The 26,849-nt window shown below is 38.5% G+C and overlaps 1 protein-coding gene across 1 annotated transcript in view; it reads left to right on the top strand.

Annotated features, from left to right (window-relative positions):
- The window catches only part of LOC123514885 (zinc finger and BTB domain-containing protein 24-like), a 111,904-nt gene that overhangs the window by 68,780 nt on the left and 16,275 nt on the right, over positions 1-26,849 (top strand). Inside the window, exon 5 of the mRNA XM_045273144.1 lies at positions 20,396-20,516. Coding sequence (XP_045129079.1) covers positions 20,396-20,516 — 121 coding nt within the window. The remainder of the gene's footprint in view (positions 1-20,395; positions 20,517-26,849) is intronic.

Genomic DNA, 26,849 nt, shown 5'->3' with positions numbered 1-26,849 from the left:
CAGATTTAAAATAGGAAAGAGGCTTTAATATATATATATATATATATATATATATATATATATATATATATATATATATATATATATATATATATATATATATATATATATATATATATATATATATATATATATATATATATATATATATATATATATATATATATATATATATATATATATATATATATATATATATATATATATATATATATATATATATATATATATATATATATATATATATATATATATATATATATATATATATATATATATATATATATATATATATATATATATATATATATATATATATATATATATATATATATATATATATATATATATATATATACACACACACACACACACACAAACATTAAACACACTCGGTCTATCCTTCACTAAAAATCTAAACTGGAAATTTCACATCTCTACTCTTGCTAAATCAGCTTCCAAGAAGTTAGGTGTCCTATGGCGTCTTAGTCCATTTTCTCTCCCTCAGCTGCTTGCTCTGTACAAGGGCCTTATCCGCCCGTGTATGGAGTATGGCTCTCATGTCTGGGGGATCCACACACAGCTTTACTAAACAAGGTGGAATCTAAAGCTTTTCGTCTTATCAACTCTTCTCCTCTAACTGACTGTCTTGATTCTTTAAGTCACCGCCGCAATGTTGCATCTTTATCTGTCTTCTACCGCTGTTTTCATGCTGTCTGCTCTTCTGAACTTGCTAACTGCATGCCTTCCCCCTCCTGCGGCCTCGCTGCACAAGACTCTCTACTTCTTCTCATCCCTATTCTGTCCATCTTCCTAATGCAAGAGTTAACCAGTATCTTCACTCCTTCATTCCCTACACTGGTAAACTCTGGAACTCTCTACCTGTGTCTGTATTTCCACCTGCCTATGACTTAAACTCTTTCAAAGAGGATTGTCAAGACACCTCTTACGTTAACTGGACCCTCCTTTTAGATTTTTTTGTTTTCTCTTTCTACTTTCTTCTTAACAGGGCCTGGCAACCAGCAGGATTTTTTTTCCAACACTTTGTTTGCCCTTGGCCAGTGCCCTTGTAATGTAAAAAACACACACACACACACACACACACACACACACACACACGATAGTTAAAGATATGAAGTCCAAGTGGAGAACAGTAGACAGCGGAGTGCCACAGGGGTCAGTATTGGCACCAATACTTTTTCTCGTATATATAAATGACATGCCAGAGGGAGTGAACAGCTACATAAATCTGTTTGATGACGATGCGAAACTGTGCAGAGTCATTAAACAAAAAGAGGATTGTGAAATACTACAGGAAGACTTAAACAAGATCTGGAAATGGAGCAAAAAATGGGAGATGGAATTCAATGTGGACAAAAGCCATGTCATGGAAATGGGAAAAAGTGAAAGACGACCAGTGGGAATCTATAAGATGGGAGATGGAGTAGAACTAGAAAAAGTAAAAAAGGAAAAGGACTTGGGAGTGATAATGGAAGAAAATAATCAACCGGTTAGCCATATTGATAGAATTTTCAGAGAGACGTATAATTTGCTAAGGAATATTGGAGTAGCATTTCACTATATGGACAAGGAAATGATGAAGAAATTGATAAGTACTAAAATAAGACCTAGATTGGAATATGCAGGAGTTGTGTGGACTCCCCATAAAAGAAACACATAAGAAAATTAGAGACTACAAAAATGGCTACAAGAATGGTTCCAGAATTTAAAGGGATGGCATATGAGGAGAGACTAAAGGCAATGGATCTACCAACCTTGGAGCAGAGAAGAGAGAGGGATCTGATACAAGTTTATAAATTGATTAACGGAATGGATGAAGTGGATAATGAGAAACTGATCCTGAGAGAAGAATATGACTTTAGAAGCACAAGATCGCATAGTAAGAAACTAAGGAAGGGACGATGTCTGAGAGATGTTAAAAAATTTAGTTTCCCACAAAGATGTGTTGAGACTTGGAACAGTTTGAGTGAGGAAGTGGTATCAGCAAAGAGTGTACATAGTTTTAAAGAAAAATTGGATAAGTGTAGATATGGAGACGGGACCACACGAGCATAAAGCCCAGGCCCTGTAAAACTATAACTAGGTAAATACACACACACATATACAGTAAAGTCCCAGGTTACGTCGGTCTCGAGTTACGTCAAACTCGTAGTTACATCAGTCCACTATAAGGCAATTTAAGATTAAAAAAATTGAAAATTCATAAATCATAAAGTGCGGGATTTATTGTTATTGTTGGTGGTTGCCCGTCACACCGCCCGCCTCACGCTTGAATACAATAACACCCCGCCTCAGTTCCACCACACCATCGCCCCTGGCAAGAGTGTTATTCTACTTCTGCGTTTACTGACTAAGTTCTTAGTATCTTGCTCAATGGCACCAAAGAGAAAACTTCTTAGTGACAGCAGTGATGCTAAGAAAAGGAAAACCATTATGCTACAAGAAAAAGAGGACATAATTAAAAGACATGAGAAGGGAGGCAGCAGCTGTGTGTGAGGGAGGGGAGAAGAAAATGGGAAGCCCATTACCATGACAACGGGGAGGTTGATGACCTTGAGGGCTCGCACACCCATCACAACAATAACAACTCCGGAGCCTTCGCCTGGGCCACACGACACTCGCAGCTGACTTGCACTGTCTGCGCCTGTCTGTTGATCCCTATTGCCCTTTCCTATTGCATTTCCTGCCCCGCTGCCCATGCTTCTGCTCCCACCGCACTGCACTACGCTCCCAGCTGTCCGCCCTGGGCGTCACAACATTCGACCTGCCCACCCTCCTGGCAGCCTCAGGCGTCCACCCCTCTCGGCAACCTGCAGTCCTTCGCGTTCATGGCCCTAATCAACAACAAAAACAAGCTTGTGTTTCATATTCCTACATAGTTGTAAATAATATAACAATATAACCTTTAACTTATCTGAATGACCATAAACAATGATTGGTTGAAAACTCGATAATATGCTTTGAAATGTACGGAAACTCGAGTTACGTACAAAATCGACTTACGTCATGTTTCAGGAACATAACTCTGACGTAAACCGAGACCTTACTGTATTCAGTGGTATCGACATACGAATTTAATTCGTTCCGTGACGATCGTTGTGTATAAAAAAAATTGTACAATGGTTCCTCGACATGAATTTAATTAGTTCCGTGACGATTGTTGTATATAAAAAAAATTGTATATCAAATCAATTTTTCCGTAGAAATTAATAGAAATAGAATTCATTTGTTCTTGTGATACAAATTTACCTCCCAAAAAATTAAAATGCTTTAAATGCCAACCAAATATAGATTTGATATAAGATAAATACAATGTTTATTGTATGCATGATATAAATGTACTATATTGCCCAAAATAACAACTTAACCCGCAAAACTCGGAACACGTCAATAGATGCTCGTCATGCAAGACTTGGGGCTCATCGATAGATGTTTAGGCATTTTATGGCTACATTTTGGCTATTTTCTTCCCATTTTTCTTTGCTTGTGAGCTGGCAACACTCATCAGGAGTAAGCATATGCTCTACGTCACTGTCACCAATGATGGATGGTGGTAGCGACAGTGATTTCATGGTGTCTGATTCCGCTGCCTTTCCCACGCACCTTGCTTCTATACCTTGGGTCTCTCGCCATGTTGCAGGGAGACAACTTTCGAATGAGAGTGGTATCAGAACAGGTGACAGGAGAGAGAGAGAGGATACAAGGGGCCCGTTTTCTATCGCTCTAGCCAAGGCCACTGAACCCAATTGGATGCAAGGCTATGTACACCGATGATACTACCTCATTCAACCTGTGATATTTTGATAACCATGACATCTAGAGACTTCTGGTTTTTTGCATTGCAAAGAGGAAGAGTTGCTTGTGGGCAGAACACCATTTGTACTCACTCGTTTATTGAAATTCAAAGTGTAATCAGTATGTAAATACAGGCTATTTTGTGTGTTTCTCAACAAACTTTTACTTTTGGGTCTTGAGTTCCCAAAACTTAAGAAAAAATACACACTGCCATGAAGCACAGACACATACATGCACATAGGATGAACAATGATACACAACGCAGGCTGAATGTTCGGGTGGATGCGGGTGGCTGAGCGATCGCTGCACCACCTACCGATGGCTATTCATATCTTGAAAATATCTTCATATTTCAAGGCGTAAATTATATGAAATTTTTCGTTGTATATAAAAAATTGTATAATGGGGCGTTCGTATCGCGAGGTATTACTGTATATATACAGTGGAGACTCATTACTCGTGCGTCTAAATACTAGATCTTTTCAATACTCGAACGCAAAAGTTTGGTTTAATACTTGAAAAAATACCTTATAGTCGTCGTCGTCTTCTTTTTCTTGGGGATTTGTTGGGGCCGTGCAGGCTGTGTGTCACAGCCTCTAGTGCCCCAAGGGTGCAGTATGCGGTGGTGAGGTGTTCAAGCTATATGTGGTGGAGTTGATTTGTTTTCTGTAGGAAGGTCCTGGTGAGGTTGAGAGTCTTGAAAGCCTGAGTGGTATTTGTGCAGCCACCCAGGAGGTCAGTGTTGGCTTGTGTGGGTGAATAGTAGACAGTGAGTGGAGGAGGGCCATACGGTGTGAGTGGTGATGAGGGCAGTGCAGAAGCAGGTGTTCTGGGGTGTCAGGCTGGGTAGGGCACCAGGAGCAGTGGGGAGAGTCAATCATGCCCAGCCTGTGCAGGTGGGCATTGAGGCGGGTGTGGCCAATCCTCAGTCTGGTGACTGCTGTGTCCAGTGCCTGGTTGGGGGAGTAGGTCCACCAGTGGTGTCTTGTGTCCTGTCTGATGTGTCCCAGTGAGGTGTGCTGTAAAGCATCAGTCAATATTGTGTCCCAGTGTCACATGCAGGCTGTCTTGAAATCAGTTAGGAAGTCTGTCTGGTCATTAGCTAAGTCAATAGGGGAGGGGTGGGTGTGTGCCTCTGCTGCTGCCCTGTCGGCCACCATGTTTCCCATGACACTGCCATGGAAGGGCACCCATTGAAGGTGGATGGTGTGTCCGAGGGAGGTCAGGTGGAAGATGAGGTGGTGAATAATAAGGGTGAGGTTGTGCTGGGAGTGTGGGCGGTGGGATTTTATGATTTGGAGGGCAGAGAGAGAGTTGGAAAACAGGGCTATTGAGCAAGGGGTAGCAAGGGTAGTGGCAAATTGAAGGTCTTCTTTGATGGCAAACAGTTTTGCTGTGGTGATGGAGGCAGTGGCTGATAACCTCCAGGCAGTGGCAAGGGACCTGGAGGAGATGTAGATGGCTGCACCGACGGATGGAGGGTTAGTGAGGCAGTTGCCATCGGTGTAGATGTGGAAGTGGGTATGGTACCGTGAGTGGAAGAGTAAGGTGAATAGAGTCCTGCCCTGCACTGGGCAGCCAGCTTTGGACCATTGTGTGGACATGTGAAGGGACAGAGAGACTGAGGAAGAGAGAGGGTACCAAGAACCCAGAGAAGTTTTTTCGAGGATGAGGATAGGGGGAGGAGTCACCCGGACAACTGCAAAGAAGGATTTGCAGATGATACAAAACTGTGCAGAGTTATAAAGCAAAAGGAGGAATGTGAAATACTGCAAGAAGACCTAAATAAGATCTGGGAATGGAGTAAAAAGTGGGTAATGGAATTCAATGTGAACAAAAGCCATGTCATGGAAATGGGAAAGAGTGAAAGACGACCTGTGGGAATCTATAAGATGGGAGATGGAGTAGAACTGGAGAAAGTTAAAAAGGAAAAGGACTTAGGAGTGACAATGGAAAAAAACAATCAACCGGTAAGCCATATTGATAGATTTTAGAGAAACGTATAATTTGCTAAGGAATATTGGAGTAGCATTTCACTACGTGGACAAAGAAATGATGAAGAAATTGATAAGTACTATAATAAGCCCCAGATTGGAATATGCAGGAGTAGTGTGGACCCTTCATAAAAAGAGACACATAAGGAAGTTGGAGAGACTACAAAAAATGGCTACAAGAATGGTTCCAGAATTTGAAGGGATGACATATGAGGAGAGACTAAAGGCTATGGATCTACCAACCCTGAAACAAAGAAGGGAGAGAGGAGATCTGATACAAGTTTATAAATTGATCAATGGAATGGACCAAGTGGATAATGAGAAACTGATCCTGAGAGAAGAATATGACATTCGAAGCACAAGATCGCATTGTAAAAAGCTGAGAAAAGGAAGATGTCTGAGAGATGTTAAAAAATATGGTTTCCCGCAAAGATGTATTGAGACGTGGAACAGTTTAAATGAAGAAGTAGTGTCTGCAACGAGTGTGCATACTTTTAAAGTAAGATTGGATAAGTGTAGATATGGAAACGGGTCCACACGAGCATAAAGCCCAGGCCCAGTGAAACTACAACTAGGTAAATACACACACACACACACACACACACACACACACACACACACATGGACCATTGTTACTTAACCTAGTATTCACAAAGAAATCAGAGCCCCCTCCCAGTATACAATACCTTAGTCCAATGGAAGAAGTGATCATGTGACATTAGAGCTGGAAATACAGGAGAACGATGGGATAAGTTACACATAGGATTAAAAAAAAAACAAGATCTAAATAAGATCTGGGAATGGAGTAAAAAGTGGGAAATGGAATTCAATATGGACAAAAGCCATGTCATGGAAATGGGAAAGAGTGAAAGACGACCCATGAGAATCTATAAAATGGGAGATGGAGTAGAACTGGAGAAAGTAAAATAGGAAAAGGACTTAGGAGTGACGATGGAAGAAAACAATCAACCGGTAAGCCATATTGATAGAATTTTTAGAGAGACATATAATTTGGTAAAGAATATTGGAGTAGCATTTCACTACATTGACAAAGAAATGATGAAGAAATTGATAAGTACTATAATAAGACCCAGATTGGAATATGGAAGAGTAATGTGGACCCCTCATAAAAAGAATTACATAAGGAAGTTGAAGAGACTACAAAAAATGGCTACAAGAATGGTTCCAGAATTTGAAGGAATGACATATGAGGAAAGACTAAAGGCTATGGATCTACCAACCCTGGAACAAAGAAGGGAGAGAGGAGATCTGATACAAGTTTATAAATTGATCAACGGAATGGACCAAGTGGATAATGAGAAACTGATCCTGAGAGAAGAATATGACATTCGAAGCACAAGATCGCATAGTAAAAAGCTGAGAAAGGGAAGATGTCTGAGAGATGTTAAAAAATATAGTTTCCCGCAAAGATGTATTGAGACGTGGAACCGTTTAAATGAAGAAGTAGTGTCTGCAACGAGTGTGCATACTTTTAAAGTAAGATTGGATAAGTGTAGATATGGAGACGGGGCCACACGAGCATAAAGCCCAGGTCCTGTAAAACTACAACTAGGTAAATACAACTACGTAAACACACACACACACACACACACACACACACACACACACACACACACACACACACACACACTAATGAAATGCAGCTAAGGAAAAAACGAGAAAAGGATGAAGATTGAAAAAAAGAATTTCTACTGTAGGATTCTAGACATGAAACTAAATAAGTAGTACCTACAAAAGAAGGAGGAGGTCATTGAGGAGGCAAGAAATTAAGTGTGACATATACTAGAGATGTACCGATGCATCGGTATCGGAATCGGCGGTATCGGCCCATTTTTTGGGTATCGGTATCAGTATCGGTATCGGCTTATTTAATGCCGATACTTCCGATACCTAACAGGAATTTACTACTTAGTGATATATTCGATATAAGATATTGATGATACCAAATTAATATAATATATTAAGTTTCGTGGTGATTACCATATGTCATAGAATACTGTTTTCTGTGGTAATAAGACAACCTCCAAATTGGACGTGTATGAAATGCATATAGGCTGAACTCCGGCATCCTGTCACACGGTCAGTCATGAGTCACCACGCATTCTCACTGTCTCTCAGTCAGACGCTGTTCCTCCACCACAAAGTTCACACAGGTGAAAAGCTTGTGTTTTTAACTATAATCTAAGAATGTCAAACTTCAGATATTGAGAATCCAACAAAATGAGATGGTATATATATATATATATATATATATATATATATATATATATATATATATATATATATATATATATATATATATGATATGGTTAAATAGTATTGTTAATATAAGTAACTAAATATATATAAAATAATAATATAAATCAAATAAGAATATGCTGTTATATGAAAATGCCTATATATATATATATATATATATATATATATATATATATATATATATATATATATATATATATATATATATATATAATAATAAAATAATATATATATATATATATATATATATATATATATATATATATATATATATATATATATATATATATAGTTAGGCATTTTGCATTATTGTAAATAACAGCATATTCTTATTTGATTTATAATTAACAGTGCTAGTGCTAGCCTTTTCCAAGATATCATACTGAATAGGTGGAAGCTCGAATTATATATGTATATTAATTTTAATGCAAGTTTATTTTTTGAGTTACTTGTGTTAACCTAAGGATGTAAAAATTCCATAACTAAGAAAGTAACGATTCTGTTTTGTAATCATGTGCATTGTGTAGAATTTGTTGCATATTAATTATTTAAGATCATAGCAATACACTAGAAATTTAGAATGAACTAAATTTTTTTCTATTTAATTGAAAAGATTAGGTGAAAGCTAATTTTTCTGAATTGGTCTACTAATGTCTAATGAATTAATATCAAAGGATGTCAGATTTAATTAAAGAGAAACATACACAACAAAATGAGTTTCTTTTGCTTATATTTTGTGTCTGTTTTACAATTTTAATAATTTAAAAAATATTTTTTGATCGCCAAAATATCATCGATAAAATTAATAATGAAAATGCACAAGACCAAATGGTCGCTAAAAGAGTAAGAAGTAAGAATTTAAAATAACTGACAAGAATCAGAAGACTGAGAAGATATTCATTCCAATTACTGAGTAATTTTCCTTTGCAAATGGCTTCAAAAAGCTTCTAGAATTGCTCTTATTTCACAAACGTTCTCAGAAGGACTTACAGCATCCCCCAAAACAAAGCCTTCCATCTGATAACGCTTGCCGTCCACCAACTCATCCTGGTGTCCAGTGGAGTAACCACTATAAGTAGTAGTATTGGTATTGGTGCTATCGGTATCAGTAGTAGTATTGGTATCAGCCCAATTAGGTGGTATCGGTATCGGTATCGGAATCGGCCAAAATTTTGGTATCGGTACATCTCTAACATATACTAATATAGATGGGTTGTTATCCAGTGTGTTGGAGGTTAGGGATTATTTGAAGGAGAAAAAGCTGGATGTAATGTGCATCGTTGAAACAAAACTAAGAGCTGAGATCTATGTTAACTTTAAAAAGGAGGATATAATAGGTGGAGAAGAGACTGGAATTGTAAAGGTGGAGGAGGAGTGGTAATAATGGTTCTTGATAACATATGTGTGGAGGATGTGCAATATGGTGAGGACAAGGTAGATGTAATGAGAATAACAACCAAAACAGAGTAATTGAAAAAAGAAAAATCATAGTTACATATGTGCCACTTAAAACAAATACTTGGGCAACTGAGGAACATAAAGATATGCAAAGAGAGGTGATTAAGTGCCTAGATAATATGATAAAAAGAGATGCAAGAATACTTTTAGTTGGAGATTTTAACTGTAAAAAAGTGAACTGGAAAGAGATGGAAATAATGGATAATGCTTGGCAGTGGAGTTAGGAGGTGCTACAGTTGACTATTGTAAATACAATGGATCAGTGGGTGGAGGAGTGAACAAGGTACAGGGGTGAAGAAGAACCATCATTGCTTGACCTATTGTTCACAAAGAAACCAGAGCCCCCTCCCATCATACAATACCTTACTCCAATGGGTACGAGTGATCATGTGAAATTAGAGATGGAAATACAAGAGGAGGGTGGGATAAGATACAGAGATGACTACAAAAAAGAGATGTTAAATTATGCAAGTGCTGATTTTGAAAAATCAAGGAACTTTTTGTCAGATATTGAATGGAGAAATATTATGTATGAAAAGACAATACAAGGGAAATATGAAATATTCTTAGAGAAATATAATGAAGGAGTTAAGAAATAGTACCTTTTTATAAAGTTATGAAAAAAAATACACACTTGGTACAATGCTAGATGCTCAGAAGCTAAAAAGGCAAAAGATAAAGCTTGGAAGAAACTCATAAAACAGAGAAATAACAATAACAGACAGCAGTATAAGGATGCGAGAAATGAATATATATCAGAATAAAGAGAGAGGAAGAAAGAAACTTTGAGAAAGATGTGGTGAGTATAAGCAAAGATGAACCCAAACTTTTCTACAAATGTAAAAATGGCAAAATGAAGAACAAGGAGACACTAGAAAAACTAATTAAAGGAAGGAAGACATACCAAACAGAGAAGGAAATGTGTGATATAATGATTGAGAGCTTCAAAACTGTGTTCACTGCAGAAGATTTCACAGAACCTAATAGGACATTGCATTTTGTCAAGGATTACAGGAAATCACATAGCACAAGGAGGATATTGGAAGATTATTGGGTAATTTGGATGTCAGAAAAGCAATGGGGCCGGATGGTGTATCAGGCTGAGTGGTAAAAAAATGTAAAGAGCAACTGCTGGATCCAATTTGGGAAATAATTACAAGATCATTAAATGAAGGGAAAGTTCCATTAGAATGGAAGAGAGCCAATGTAATAACAATATTTAAAGGAGGAAAAGCAATTGAACCATTAAATTTTGGGCCAGTATCACTTACAAGCGTTATGGGGAAGTTGTGTAAAATAATTATCAAAGAAAATTGGTTAAACATCTAGAAGAGGAATAAGTCATATTGAACAGACAATTTGGGTTCAGGACAGGACGGTCATGTGTATCAAACTTATTAAGCTTCTACTTGAGAGTAATAGAAGGACTGGATAACAGAGATGGATGGGTAGACACAGTATACCTGGACATAAAAAAGGCTTTTGATAAAGTCCCTCATTGAAGACTACTTTGGAAACTAGAGAACATAGGAGGACTGTTAAGAACTTTGTTAGAATGGACAAGGGATTATTTGAAAGATAGGGAGATGAGAATTGTGATCAGAGATACATACTCATCTTGGGGTAAAGCAATAAGCAAAGTGCCAGAAGGGGTCAGTGTTTGCTCCCATTATGTTTCAGATTTTTGTAAATGACATTCACAATGGGGTAAACTATTATATTACTTTATTTGTTGATGATGAAAAGCTGCTAAGAGTTATCAAAACCAGGGAGGACTGTTTGCTGTTACAGGAAGATATAAACAAAATCTATGAGTGGAGTAAGAGGTGAAAATTAAAGTTTAACCCAAAAAAATGTCACATAATGGAACTAGGAAAGAATAAAAGAAGACCAGTATCGAACTATCTGATAGGAGAGGAACAAATAATGAAGACTAGAGGAAAAGATCTGGGAGTGATCATACAGGAAAATCTGAGCCCTGAAAAACACATGAGCAAGATATCTGGACTATCATATAAAATGTTGATTAATATAAGAATGCCATTTCATTACATGGATAAAGATATGATGTAAAAAATCATCATAAGCATGATATGCCCAAGGCTGGAATATGCAGCAGTGGAACGGGCTCCGAGCCCTAAAAACGATATAAGAAAATTGGAAAGGATACAGAAGATTGCTACAAAGATGGTGCCGGAACTAAAGGACCTTACATATGAAGAACGACTGAAGGAAATGGGACTGCCAACCTTACAAGATAGAAGAGAATGTGGGGACCTAATAATAATGTATAAGATAGTAAATGATATTGAAAAGATAGACAAAGAAGACCTGGTGCTGTTGACCGGAGAAAATGGAAGGACAAGATGACATGAAAAAAAGATCAGGATGAGGCAGTGTGTGAAGGATATTGGAAAATACAGTTTTTCACACAGAATGGTGGAAAAATGGAATGCATTGGATAATGAAGTTATTACAGCACATAATGTGCATAACTTTAAGGAAAAATTTGATAAATGGAAATATGGAGACAGGACACTATGAGCCCGCACAAACCATGTACAATACAACTAGGTACAGCAATACTTTGCTTAACGAACAGAATAGGGGGTGTCAAAGCTGTTCGTAGAGCGAAAATTCGTTAAGCGGACGTAATTTTCCCATAGGAAATAATGAAAATAGGGGGATGCGTTCTGGGCTGGTCCCCAACATACCACATGGGTTAAAAAAAAATTATATATACGTACCTATACCATTAATAACCAAGTATCCCCAACATACTATATGGGTTAAATAAAATTGTATATTAATAAACAAGAGGTGTTTTATTGACTATCCTTACAACAAATGTTCAAAATGCTAATACAAAAAACACTAACACAAAAAACACTGAAAAAAAAACACTAACACATAACGAAAAATAAACGCATCTCATCCTTCTTGCTTCTACTGAGTGAGGGAGGTGAGGGAAGTGGTGGGGAGGCACTCGCCACACACTACCACCACTAACACAAAAAAAGCACTAACACAAAACGGAAAAAAAACTCATCGCATCCTCCTTGCTGCTACTAAAGGGAGGGAGGCGAGGTAAGTGATGGGGAGGTACTCCTGGCGTGCTTGGCAGCCAGTTCTGGCGAGGGTGAGGGAGGTGGCAGGGACGTAGCAGCAGATGAAGTGAAGAACTTGGTTATGTTCGTCTGCTTTCCTCTCGCCCTCTTCTGCTGGAGAGATTCTTCATAAGGATGCAGCAAGGCCTGCACTGCTGTCCGGACCTTGAAGCTCCTGTCAGCATTTCCATCCCTGGCCAGCACCACGTCGATGAAATCGAGGCCTGACTGCACCACTGCCGTCAGGTCAGCGAGCATTATCGCTTTCGGGACGACTGACTCTTCCTCCACTTCCTCCCTAGCTGATAACTCCCGCTGCTGCTCCACCAAGTCCTCTGTGCTGACTACTAACAGGCATTCACTTCTAGTTTCGGTCCTCAATCCAGGTGGTCAGCATCAGCTCCATCCTGTCAAGTCTCGGATCTCGGATGCGCTGGAGTTGCAGCTGTCCAGTCTGAATGACGACCAATGAGGCTTCTTTTATCTGGTCCCGCTTCCCCCAAATGGTGGACACAGTTGACTGTGAAAGTTTCATTTCATCTGCCAGCATCGACGGCTTGGCACCCTCCTCCAACCTTTTGATTCTAGCAGCCTTCTCCTGAAGGCTTAGAACCTTCCATGTCTTCTCAGATTTCTTCCCCATCTTCGTTAACATGTTACCCGCGTGCTGGGCCACATGTGTACCACTTCCTGCATTCATTTATGGCAAATTGGTACACTGGTGGTACAAATGAAGCGAAGCTGCCACGTTTGGTCCCTCACCCGGCAAATTCAAACCCAGAAAACTCGATAAAACGGATGTGGTTGTACATTATGCGGACTTTTTGGTCTAGCTTTATATAGTAGGTTAAACCAGAAATTCATTAGATGAACGTTTGTTAAGTGGAGTATTACTGTAAATACAAACACACACACACACACGAAATATAGACTTAAAGAAGAAGGAAAGAAAGATTGGTTTAGTGCAAGGTGTGCTAGGGCAAAGGAGAAAAGAGATGGAGCATGGAAAAGGTGGAGGAGAAATAGAAATCCAGTAAATAAGGAAAACTTCAAGGCAGCGAGAAATGAATATGTTAAGGTGAGGAAGGAAGAGGAAAAGAACTTTGAAAAGGACATTGTCGAAAAATGTAAGGAGCAACCAAAATTGTTCTACAGATTCATAAATGGAAAAATTAGGCAAAAAGAAACAGTAGAAAGGTTAAAAGGAGAGAATGGGATGGTGGAAGACCCAAAAAATATGGCAGAACTATTAAATAATAAATTCCAGGAGGTCTTTAATAAGGAATCCAAATTTGAAAGGCCACAGGGTAATAGAGAGACAGTCTATATGAAAGAGATTAAAGTAACCAAACTTGAAATAAAAGAGTTAATGAAGGAACTGGATGAAGAGAAGGCAATGGGACCGGATGAAGTCTCAGGCAGAATACTGAAAGAATGTAGGGAAGAACTAGCAAGTTCTATATACAATAGAAAATGGAACAGTACCATTAGAATGGAAAAGAGCTGAGGTGGTTCCCATATATAAGAGCGGAAGGAAGGAGGAACCTTTAAATTACAGACTGGTATCACTAACTAGTGAAATATGCAAGATGTGTGAAAGAATAATAAAGAAACAATGGATCAAGTTCCTTGAAGACAACAAATTAATATCAAATAGCCAATTTGGTTTTAGAAAAAGATGGTCATGTGTAACTAATTTATTGAGTTTCTATTCTAGAATAGTTGATAGAGTACAAGAGAGAGAGAGAGAGGAGAGGGATGGGTTGACTGTATTTATTTGGATTTTATTAAAGGCATTTGACAAAGTGCCACATGCAAGATTACTATGGAAGTTAGAGGAGAAGGGTGGCTTAAAAGGAAACACATTGAGATAGATAGAAAATTATTTGAGGGGGAGTGAAATAAGGACGGTAGTTAAAGATATGAAGCCTAAGTGGAGAGCAGTAGAAAGCGGAGTGCCACAGGGGTCAGTATTGGCGCCAATACTTTTCCTCATTTATATTAACGACATGCCAGAAGTAGTGATTAGCTACATAATTCTGTTTGCAGATGTTATGAAACTGTGCAGAGTTATAAAGCAAAAAGAGGATTGTGAAATACTGCAAAAAGACATAAATAAGATCTGGGAATGGAGTAAAAAGTGGGAAATGGAATTCAATGTGGACAAAAGCCATGTCATGGAAATGGGAAAGAGTGAAAGACGACCCGTGGGAATCTATAAGATGGGAGATGGAGTAGAACTGGAGAAAGCAAAATAGGAAAAGGACTTAAGAGTGACGATGGAAGAAAACAAACAACCGGTAAGCCATATTGATAGAATTTTTAGAGAGACATAATTTGCTAAGGAATATTGGAGTAGCATTTCACTACATGGTCAAAGAAATGATGAAAAAATTGATAAGTACTGTAATAAGATCCAGATTGGAATATGCAGGAGTTGTGTGGACCCCTCATAAAAAGAAACACATAAAGAAGTTCGAGAGACTACAAAAAATGGCTACAAGAATGGTTCCAGAATTTGAAGGGATGACATATGAGGAGAGACTAAAGGCTATGGATCTATCAACCCTGGAACAAAGAAGGGAGAGAGGAGATCTGATACAAGTTTATAAATTGATCAACGGAATGGACCAAGTGGATAATGAGAAACTGATCCTGAGAGAAGAATATGACATTCGAAGCACAAGATCACATAGTAAAAAGCTGAGAAAGGGAAGATGTCTGAGAGATGTTAAAAAATATAGTTTCCCGCAAAGATGTATTGAAACGTAGAACAGTTTAAATGAAGAAGTAGTGTCTGCAATGAGTGTGCATACTTTTAAAGTAAGATTGGATAAGTGTAGATATGGAGACGGGGCCACACGAGCATAAAGCCCAGGCCCTGTAAAACTACAACTAGGTAAATACACAATACAATACAATACCTTAGTCCAGTGGGGAAAAGTGATCATGTGACATTAGAGATGCAAATGCAGGAGGAAGATGAGATAAGTTACAGAGAAAATTATAAAGGAGAGGGATTAAATTATACAAAAGAGGATTTTGAAAAATTAAGGATTTATTTTGCTGATATTGACTGGAGTAATATTATGTGCAGAAAGACTGTACAAGAGAAATATGATATATTCTTACAGAAATACAATGAAGGAGTAAAAAAGTTTGTTCCTGTTTATAGAGTTCAGAAAAAAATACATGCTTGGTACAATGCTAGATACATAAAAGCAAAAAAGGCAAAAGATAAAGCGTGGAAGAAACTTTTAAAGTAGGGAAATGACTATAACAGACGGCAGTACAAAGATGCTAGAAATGAATATATTAGAGTAAGGAGAGAGGAAGATAGAAATTTTTGAGAAAGATGTAGTGGATAAAAGCAAAGATGAACCCAAACTTTTCTACAAGTTTATAAATGGCAAAACAATTGAAAAAATAATTAAAGAAGGGAAAGTCTCCACATGTGAAGGTGAGGTTCCCCTGGAGACTTATGAAAGAATTGGCAGTGAGACTGGTGGAGCAGAGAGGCCCATTCTGCCAACACTCAAGGATGGTTCACTAGCAGACTCAGAAGCAGAGGAGATCAGTCTGCCTGATGCCACCACAGGGCAATCATAGTCATGCGAACACAAGCGGACCCTCTGATCCGAAGCAACACCCAATGAATCAGAGAGAAGGGAGGAAAGGCATACAGATACAAGCTATCCAATGGAAAAGCAAACACGTTCTCTTTCCAAGTTCCCAGATCTAGCAGGGGAGACCCATACAGAGGTAACAGATAATTTAAAGCAGTTGCAAACAGATCCACTAGCAGTGCATCCCACACCTGGAAGATCTGCCTGCACACTAGTGGATGTAGGGTCCACTCTGACCCCACACACTCGCGACTGAGGATGTCTGCCACTGCATTGTACCATCCCAGCATGAACCTTGGGCGAAGAGAGACTAAGTTGTCCTCACACCACCGGAGAATGTCCCACGCCAGACCTGACAGAGACTCAGACCGAGTGCCAAGTTCTGTAAATAGGCCACCACTGTTGAAATGTCTGGCATGAGAGACACCACCATGCCTGACAATTCCTGCTGAAAGGGCTGCAGAGCTTGGAAAACATCCATCATCTCCAGATGGTTGATGTGAAACCTCTGCTCCTGTGGAGACCACACCCCCAAGACAAGAGTCCCCCAGATGAGCACCCCAACCATGAAGGGACGTGTCGGAAAACAGAGACTGTTCTGGAGGCGCCATCACAAAGGGAGCTCCCCAGAGAAGATGACTCGGATCCATCCACCAGGAGAAGTCCACTAGACACAGCTAGGAAGGAGGAACCTGCCCCAGAGTGGGTCCGACACTGCCTTCCAGTGTTTCTTGAGGCACCACTAAAGGGAATGAGAGTATACCCGGCCACCCCTCGGAGTAGAAAACAGGCTGGGTGTCTTCTCAAAGAAAACAAGAAAGGGCACCTCAAGTATTTCTTTCGTTTCTTTTTCTTGACCTGTTAGACATTGTGTAAGTTTTGCTGTGAGAATGGGGGTTTAAGCAATAATTAATAATTATGGGTAGTAGTATGTGTAATAAGAAAAAGTACCATATTTTACGGCATATAGGACGCACATTTTTCCAAAAATTTTGGCTAAAAAAAAAATTCACCTTGTGTTTAATATGTGAAGTTGAGACTTCCCGTAGGCTTATCTTCTCCTTGACGCTCACTAACCTTGCTCATGATCAGCGCTCCTACCTACCTTAACTGCAAACATTATTTCATTGCTGCTATAGTTATTATTTATTACCAGTACTATTACTTTAAAAGCTAATTGTCATAAAAATGAAAGCAGTCTAGCCTGTGAGGCTATGATGCATGTCTTTAAATATCAGCTGATTGGAACCCTGACTCAGCACTACCTGAATGTGAGCAGAAACAGCAAATTCATGATCATAAATTTGATAGTGAAAGGAAAAAAGAAAATAGATAAGACATGCTTGTGAGAAAAAGGAAAAAATAAGTAGATCAGCAACAACAAAAGAAGAAAACAACATCAGGGGGCCCATTACAAAGTCTACCCCCAGACTCTAAATCTGATCTGATCAGATCATAATAAAACACATCAACACCCTCAGCAACAAGAGAAAAAGATCGAGCTACACAAACTCCTACAAACTATATGTGGTAGATTACGCCAAGGAGCATGGTGGTAGAGCAGCAGCAAGCGCTTTTAGGGTGTGGGTATTTGTGTAATGGATACAGCCTGAAGCGTTGCTCTGGCAACGCTATTCGATGTAAACAAACCAACAGCTAGGGCACCACATCCACCTGCCGTCCCCTCCTTCAAAGTATTTTCAGTTTTTTTTTATAGGATTTTGTTGATTTCCAATTTTTTTTTGCAATGCATATTACTCTATTTAATGTTCTCCCACCCAAAAAACCTGATTTTCAATAGATTCCCCAAGACCATTGGGAATGAGAGGTAGGCATAAGTTTGAATTAAAAAGACAATCATAACTCAAAAAATATTCATTAGCAATGGAAATGACATATACCATCAATCATTTTTCTACATCTCTCGCCAGAAAAACATATGCCACATATCAGATTCCATTGTTGGGTGAAACTGCAAAAGGACCATGTTTTCTGCTTATATACATAATGTGTTACTAGATTGCTGTCAACAGTATTTACTTAATACACTATAAACTTTTTTTCCTGAATTTGACCTGTTGAAATTGGGATGCATCTTATACATAAGCCCATGCATTTTACGTCGTAAAATATGGTAAATATGCATCCTATATTGTTTAATATCAAAATAATTGAAAAATAGAAATCATTATAACTATTTTCTATCACTACAGTAAAATTTCATTAATGCAAACAACAATGACACAAATATCCCAATAGTCTGAATTTTTAGGATTGGGTGAAAAAATTAATACAGGGGATCCTCGCAATTCGACAGGGTTAGGGCAGTTTTTCATTGGTTGAATCAACGTTTATTTGAATCGTGAAGCAATTTTTCCCATAAGATACTTAGGAATTAGTGGGGATAGGGACCAACCTCCAGCCTAGAACCCACAAAATATCACTATAACCTCTAAAAAACACTAACTTAGACTAAATCAGTACTATAAAAGGCTTCATTTATATCTAACTTTTTTTTATTAAACATTAGGGTGCTGTACAGTATATTTTTGGAAATAAAAACACTTGCAGCAGTCTCGCAGCACTTGTCCCTGTTCTTCCAGATTGTTGATACTGTTGATCTAGGGACACCCATTTCCGCTGCAACGACACTGTGAGCTATACCTGCCTTACACTTTCTTATAAGCTCAAGCTTATCTTTGAAAGGCAGGAAATTGTGCTTCTTAGGGCTGGGGCTGGAGGTGGCTTTGCATGGCATGGTCGAAGCGGTGTGGAGGCAGGAGGTGGAACAGTGGAGCATGGCCTGCCTGAACGATGGCACAGGGTAGCATCGGTATACACTTCCGTTTGGAGGGGTGGCGGCGGATTTGACCGGGTGGGTGGCGCGTGAGATATGAATGTCGAATTGGCGAGTCAGTCGATCGAACCTTGAGGATTGGGTATTAATTAACTGAGTTCCAATTGGCAACAATTCAAATTGCGAACGGTCAAGTCACGAGGATCCTCTGTATATGGCCAAAATTACATCTCTGCACAAATTCAAACTAGGCACCAGATGCAGCCTAGCAGCAAGTTGTGGAAATAGATGCTGCTACAAACATTCCCTTACTCTAATAAGTCCATAACAATAGATATTACAGTTCAGTAATGAATTTCTATGAACAAATGTGTTGTTTGAATAACATGGAAGTATTGTACGTTATGCCCAAAGCTTTAGGTGCGTGCATGGCTTTGGAACGAAAATGAGAATAGAGAAAGTATGATCATGCTACATTTAGGTTACAAAACACTATGATATGTATGTCTGAAAACTGGATGCTACAAGACATGAAAATCTTATCTCATGTTAACTTGCAACATCCTATGAGAAGCAAAAAGCACACATCTTGTTTATCATGATCATGTCATCTTGCAATGTTGCATTTCTCTTTTTTGAATAACAATTGTATAGTATGGTGTTATCCCACATCCATGGACATCTGCAGAAAAAAAGTGCAAGGTGGAGGGGATTAGAATCTGGAGAAAAAATGCAACAATGAACAGGGTGATTGACAAGTTTGGCAAAAATTCCCAATGACTTCAAATCCTGTTTCAACAATGGTACTAGTAATAATAAAAAAAAACCTGAGTAATAGAATAATTACAGTAATAAACAGTTGGTAAATGTACATGATATTATATTCATTTTGCATATATCCATGTGATTTTGTATTCATTTTGTATTTTCCTTCAATTTTTTTATTTTCCATAAATTCCAGGGGGGTGGCAAATGCCCTCCCTTGCCCCCTATCCCCTGCAGATGACCATGCCCAGATCACACTCAATTCTTGACCATGATAACAAGTTAGATAAGGGTGATACCAGATAGCATTGCCTTTCATTGAACAAGCATATTGGAGATTTGCACTTACAAAAGGACAAAATCAATTAACACAGTACAGATCTCACCGAGTTTATGTCAGTTCATTAAAGGACAAGTTGGCTACAACCTAAAGTCAAGTTACTTTATAAAGTTGAAAAGATGTTCACATCCCTACATCATATGGAATATGATTAATTAAAAGAAGTTTCATAATATGTATTGTAACCTTGAGATTTCTGTGTTTTCACCCAGCGCCGAGACTCTCTCAGGGAACACCTCCTCATTCACAGTGGTCCTAAGCTCCCTTGCCCATTCTGTCCCAAGAAGTTTACCCAAAACTCAAACCTGAAGCGTCACATCCGTGTTCACACAGGTAAGAAAGATATTACAAACTTATTTCATCCTTTGTATTTCTTTTACAGTTTTATTTTGCTGATCTGGCAAGTCTTATCTTGAAGTGTTCTACTCTCATTATTTCTAACATATGCACGTCACAAAGAGAAACATGAACTGCTTAGCAAGAAAATAAAAAAATTATTTGAAATAGAAAGAATTGTTATTTTCAGATTTTTTGAAATGTAAAATTATTACCTTAAAATGCATGCACTACATTCACCTGAATGAAATAACCTTTCCACATTATTTCACATTTCAGTGAAATAGGAAATCTATGTGTATAGTAGTAAAGGTACCTCTTTATATGCAGTCAGCACCAAAAAAGAGGACAAAATTTTCAATCTCTGGCAGTACCTGAATACCATTCAACTACTTTACTTCAGTTGCACATATACACTGCTGGTCAGAGTGGAAGGCACGAAAGAGACCACAGCTTCCACTCTGACCAAATTTCATTCATCCCTTCTTAACTCTTAAACATACGGTGGATTTGCTGTATGTCGCTATCTGACAACTCTCCAGCTCTAGTAGTCAAAGGCTGCTGGCTCATCCTCCTCCTCATGATCATCATCTTTCTTCCCCTCCACCTCTTCCTCCTCCTCCTCTCCCCATGTAAACATTCATCGGTGTGTGGTTGGGATATGGGTACTACTACTACTACTAATAATAATGATAATGATAATACATTACTGCTACTCTGGATGCGAGATAATGACTTTCCAGAAACACTAAAACTGAATTTCGCAGATTTTCATAAGTGCTCGATAATGCCTAAATGCGATAATAGAGGGTTAGGTGTGTGTGTGTATATATATATATATATATATATATATATATATATATATATATATATATATATATATATATATATATGCATATACATATACAGTAAGGTCCCGGGTTACGTCAGTCTCGAGTTACGTCAAACTCGCACTTACGTCAGTCCACTATAAGGCAATTTAAGATTTAAAAAATTGAAAATTTATAAATCGTAAAGCGCGGGGTTTATTGTTATTGTTGGCCGCCAGGCGTCACTAGTGGTTATCCACCACACCGCCCACCTCATTCTTCAATGTGGGATCTGAAAAATTGACATTTAGGCAAATTGAGCTTGAGGCCTGCTGTTGTGAATTTTTTAAAAACTTGAGATAATTTCTCTAAGTGTGTGTGTCAGTATCTTTAGAGACAAGAATGAGATCATCCATGTATACAAATAAACCATTACCAATGAGACCATGGAACATAGAGTTTAGTAGTCTTTGGCAAGTTAGAGGTGAATTGCATAAACCCATTGGACAGCGAAGCCATTCATAGTGACCTGTAGGAGTAGAGAAAGCTGTTACAGGACGACTTTCTTTTGATAATGGAATTTACCAAAATGCTGACTTGATGTCAAGTGTTGAAAATACTGTATTTCCACTGCCAATGTTTTGTAAAAGCTCAGAAAGTACTGGTAAAGGATAATGATCAGGTTCCGTGACTGTGTTAACTTTCCTGAATTCAATGACAACACGGTAAGAGTTGTCTTTCTTCTTTACTAGTAGTAAAGGTGAGTTCCAAAAAGAATAAGACTCCTGTATAATGCCTTCTTGAAGCATGTTCTGGACTAACTTATCAGCAATCTGTCGCTGAGAATGAGGTAACCTATAAGACTGCACGTACACTGGACGTGTGTCAGGTTTCAGCTCAATGTGGTGCTGGACTCTATTTGTAACACCAAGAGGCTCACCAGGAAGAGCAAAAGCTTCCCTATGGTTCACAAGTAAGTTAATAAGATTACATTTCATGTCAGGAAAATCCATAACTTGTACATGAGGCTCAAGCTGAGAAGCAATATCTTCAGCACTTTGAGAAGAAGACTGTGAAGATACAGCTGCTATACATGTTGTGAAGTCCTGCAATGAAGTTGCATCAATAACTGTAACTGAACCTAAGTGAACTCCATCTCTGAGGGTGATAGAAGAGCCAGTAAGATTTGTTACTAAAGCAGAAGTAACATTATCCTTGTGTACAGACGACAAGGTACTTTCTAATGCTAGACGCTTCACTCTTGAAGTGTCAGGGTGCGATAACACAAAGGAACCTACAGGGGCATCCTTGACACGCACTGATATAACGCGAGCACTTGTAGGGCCCACATATTGATCACCAATAACAACAGCTGCACTCATTTTAGGTACAGACACAGAACACTTTGATTCAACTGCATTAGCAGCTGGAACAGTTAGGTGCCTCGTCGCCAGAGACTCGTTGACTCGTGGGAGAGGGGACTCTTCAAAGTATACACGTTTAGTGGTGACATTTAAGATAGATTTAGGGTTAGATGTAGCATAAAAAAGTTCATCCTTATAAGAAAGTGCCTGATATTTAGGATGAAGAGAAATATCATTTTCTGCAAGTGTATCAAAGCCTAAAAGAGCATCACACTGCAAGGAAAAATTAGAAACTATGTGAAATTTTGCAAGAAAGGTAGAATCATGAGGGTGAAAAGAAATAGGTAGGAGAACACTTCCTATAATGTGTAATGGAGAACCTTCAACACCTTTGAAAGCGCGTTGACATTGTTGAAAGGAAAGCTTATACAACTGAAACAGTTTGAGATATGCACTTTCTGTGATTAAGCTAACATCTGCACCTGTATCCATACAGACAGAGATTGGTGTGCTGTATGTGTAACATTGAAAGTTCTGACGGTGAGAATTATTAGATGTTAGAGAAGGAACACATAGTGACGCTGTGTTAAGTTGTGTAGCTAGTCCTTCGCTTTGTGAAAGGCAGCTTGCTGAAAATTTGACTGTTGCGTGACAGTTTGTTGCTTTTGAAGTCTGAGTATTGTTCTACACTCCTCAGTAGGATGTGTACAATTGCCATGGATCATACAGTAGTATGGTGGAGGCAAGATCACTGTTTTAGTGGTATCAGAGTGACTACCACGTGACCAAGACCTATAACGCTGTGGTTTCTGGTCTCGTGACAACTGTCTGGAACGAGTGTCATGGTCACTGCGTGAATTTGACTTCATAGATGAAGCTGTGGTGCTATACTGAGCATTTGATTTTTCATGACGTTGTTTTTGAAAGCAACGTTGTATTGTGTGTCCAGTTTTATTACAATACTGGCATATGACAGGATTAACTTTCTGCTTTACTGATTCCTTAGGTGAGACACTAGAACTAGAAGTAGTGTCAGAAGTAGGTGCAACGTAGATAGGACGTTGGTTACGCAGTTTAACTGCTAACTTAGTGGAAAAATTCAAAAGACTTTCACCTTTTGTATACTGGAGAGTAGAGGCAATGTGACGTTCCTCTGGACTTAGCAATTGTATGTAATATTGAAATTCCATGATAAGACGAAAAGATTCCTCATCTAGAGTACCATTTTGAAACCAGGAAGAGGCTTTGAGAGAAGAAACAGCTTGGTTAGCTAACTGTGCAGAACGAGCCTGTGCCCTTCTAAAATCTGAGTTTCCAAAATGATTTAACATTGTCTCTGCAGCATCAAAAACCCATTGAAAGTTATCCTTTGGCTGTGGTACACCAAAAATTTGCAAAAAGTTTACTTTAAACTTATCATAATCATAGTTTAGGACTTTGGGATCAAATGCTGTAGCAGTCATAAGGTCATTAGCTAATGATCCAGGGACAAGATGAGAACGTACAAAACTAATTTTATCAGCTCCTGAATGAATTTGAGAATTACTAAGAACATCCTCACATATTTGTAAAAATTGAACTGGAGAATATGTGTTAATATCTTCCCCTTCCCCACTAAATTTCTGAATGGAAGAGTCATGTTGTAAAAGTTTAATAGCTGGAGATGCTACAGATGTAAGAGGTAATGTGACATTTGTAGTAGATGTAGTCACAGGAGCGAAAATATTTGTAGCAGTAGTAGTGGTAGAACTTGTAGTAGTAGTTGTAGTAGCAACAGGGTCAGACATTGTGACAATTTGATGATAAGATTTACCACTACGTAAAAACATACACAAAATTGTTATATATATATAGTTACCACTCCAATGAAATTGTGTTGGACCATGTACAGATGTGTGCTGTGTGTACTCGGACGTAACAGAGACGATAACTTGAGTCACATACGGGTCAAATAAGAACTTCTCAACATACTCTGTGAAAATTGAATAATATTGGTACGAGAGTACTCATAAGAACATAATTGTATCAGAGTTGAGAAAAATGAAATATGAAATTATACTAAGTACACTTTTGCAATAATCAAGAGATATAATAATGACAATTTACACAATAAAATGAATAAAGTGCTGTACTAATGATGTTAATATAATTGTAATTAAGAATGCAATGAAATAATTATAAAAACTTGGCAAGTAAATGATTATGGAAAGTGCATACTGAAAGAAAACATGAATATAGGAGTTACCCTTAAAATTTGAATCAAAGAAAACTGAGTGTCTGAGGAAAATACGTAAAATAATTTATGCACACGTAAATAAAGAAATTACTGCATATAATGCTAACACATCAAAACATGCACAATAGTATAATCAGCACAGACAAAAAAATAATGTGTAAATGTGTATTCACTGAAAAAAATATGTGTGTACTTGCACAGAAATAATACTTGGCACATCAACCTCAACAACAAATATGGCGTCTGTACAGAGCCAATCAGGAACCGTCTTCACTGGAGATCAAATATGGTGCGCCTATTTACACGGGAAGACACTCACTGGTACTCTAAAAATATTCACAGAAAATTAATCACTGTGGTTATAAAGTTTTACTCATGACAGGTGATACATATAAAGTAGCAGAGATGTATAGATGTCCTCAGCTCCACGAAAAATCCTTGCCAGAGACGGTAGGCTTGGGGAAGCAGGAAGGGACGGACGGCATCACTAGGCTGCAATGTGGTGGTTATGTCCTGATCACGGGCTGTGGGCGGCCACCAGCTGCCACCATCTAATGTCCTGGTACCAGTGGCACCAACGACATATGCAGGTGTGATGGAAAGAAACACCAGGGGGAAGCTTCCCTGTGTTTATTGAAGGAATACAAAATACTTGGTAGCGAGTACGTGGAGGCTTGATGAGTAGCCGGTGGCCAGAGACTTGTAGTCTGGGTGCCTAGAATGCATGATGATGCAGAATTACAGTCTACACACTGGAATGTGACTGTAGACAGTAGACTGTAGAGGTAGACTGGCTATGCTTGACAGGAGGACCAGTCAAAGAAAGGCAGGCAAGTAGATTGCCAGGCGAGCATGAGTGTACTCCAAGCTGCATTGAGTACAACTGAATGTGTGGCGTGGCGTGGGGTAGCAGAACAATACCCACGGCTGCAGTACATCTTTACAGTACACATTACATTAAGTAGTGTCCATCATAGCCACGTATGTACCTTCCTGCCATGCTGGAATGACGAAGAACGCTACAAACTTGCTAAATAGCATCATTATTACTCGAGTTGTTGGCGAGTGAGAGCGGGCTGAATCCAAGAAGCAGGTTGTTGTCTATGTTGGTACAAAAAACCTCCATACCAACCTCCCGCTCTCATAGCAACCCTCGTCAAATGGCATCCACAAAGATTCGTTGTTGTTGGCGGTTGGAGGTTGGTAGCCTGCCTAAGAGTCCTTATTGGCTGCCAGAGGTGATACGTCACTACCGTGTCGTCACCAGGACAGGCAGCCAATCATAATGCAGCTTTATTTTATCCCTACTGTAGGGCTGAAGAAATCTTATGGTATTGTTCACAAACACTGATACAGCATCACGTACCCACAGCTATTACTCAACATAGTCAGCAGTCCTCACAGTGCTTTCATCATGACTAGTGAACCCCATAATAAAACAAGGACACAAGGAGTCGCTGACATTGAGGCTTTAACACTGGTAGAGGAGTTGTAGTGTTGAGGTGTGATTTCAGGCAGGCGGTAAACCAAAATCATGACAAAAAAGAGAAATATTGTTTGAATGTTTGCCAATGGTAGCAAACACTGAGCTGTTTGCTTATTGTTTCATCTTGACCAAATTGCATGTGAAATTTATTTAATGATTTGGACATTGCTTTGCGTAAAATAAAAAAATAATTATAATCTTTCCTTTGCTTTTTTTCGAACATTAGTGACTTACATGTCTAGTATGTTTTATATGGGCATTAACCTATTTCTTCACCTAACTGGTGGAATATGTTTTATTAATTTGTTCTACATTGCTAAGAAATGGAAACGTTAAGATTAAGGTGGGTTAGAATGGGTTGGTATTGGCAGAGTTGAAAACCCATTTATTTATATATAACAATTGTTTGCTTTGTGTACATATAGTTAGTATATA

This window comes from Portunus trituberculatus, chromosome 38 (genome assembly GCF_017591435.1).
Source record: "Portunus trituberculatus isolate SZX2019 chromosome 38, ASM1759143v1, whole genome shotgun sequence".
Taxonomy (NCBI): Eukaryota; Metazoa; Arthropoda; class Malacostraca; order Decapoda; family Portunidae; genus Portunus; species Portunus trituberculatus.
Note: the sequence above shows the minus strand (reverse complement) of the source record. Positions and strands in the feature narration are given on the sequence as shown.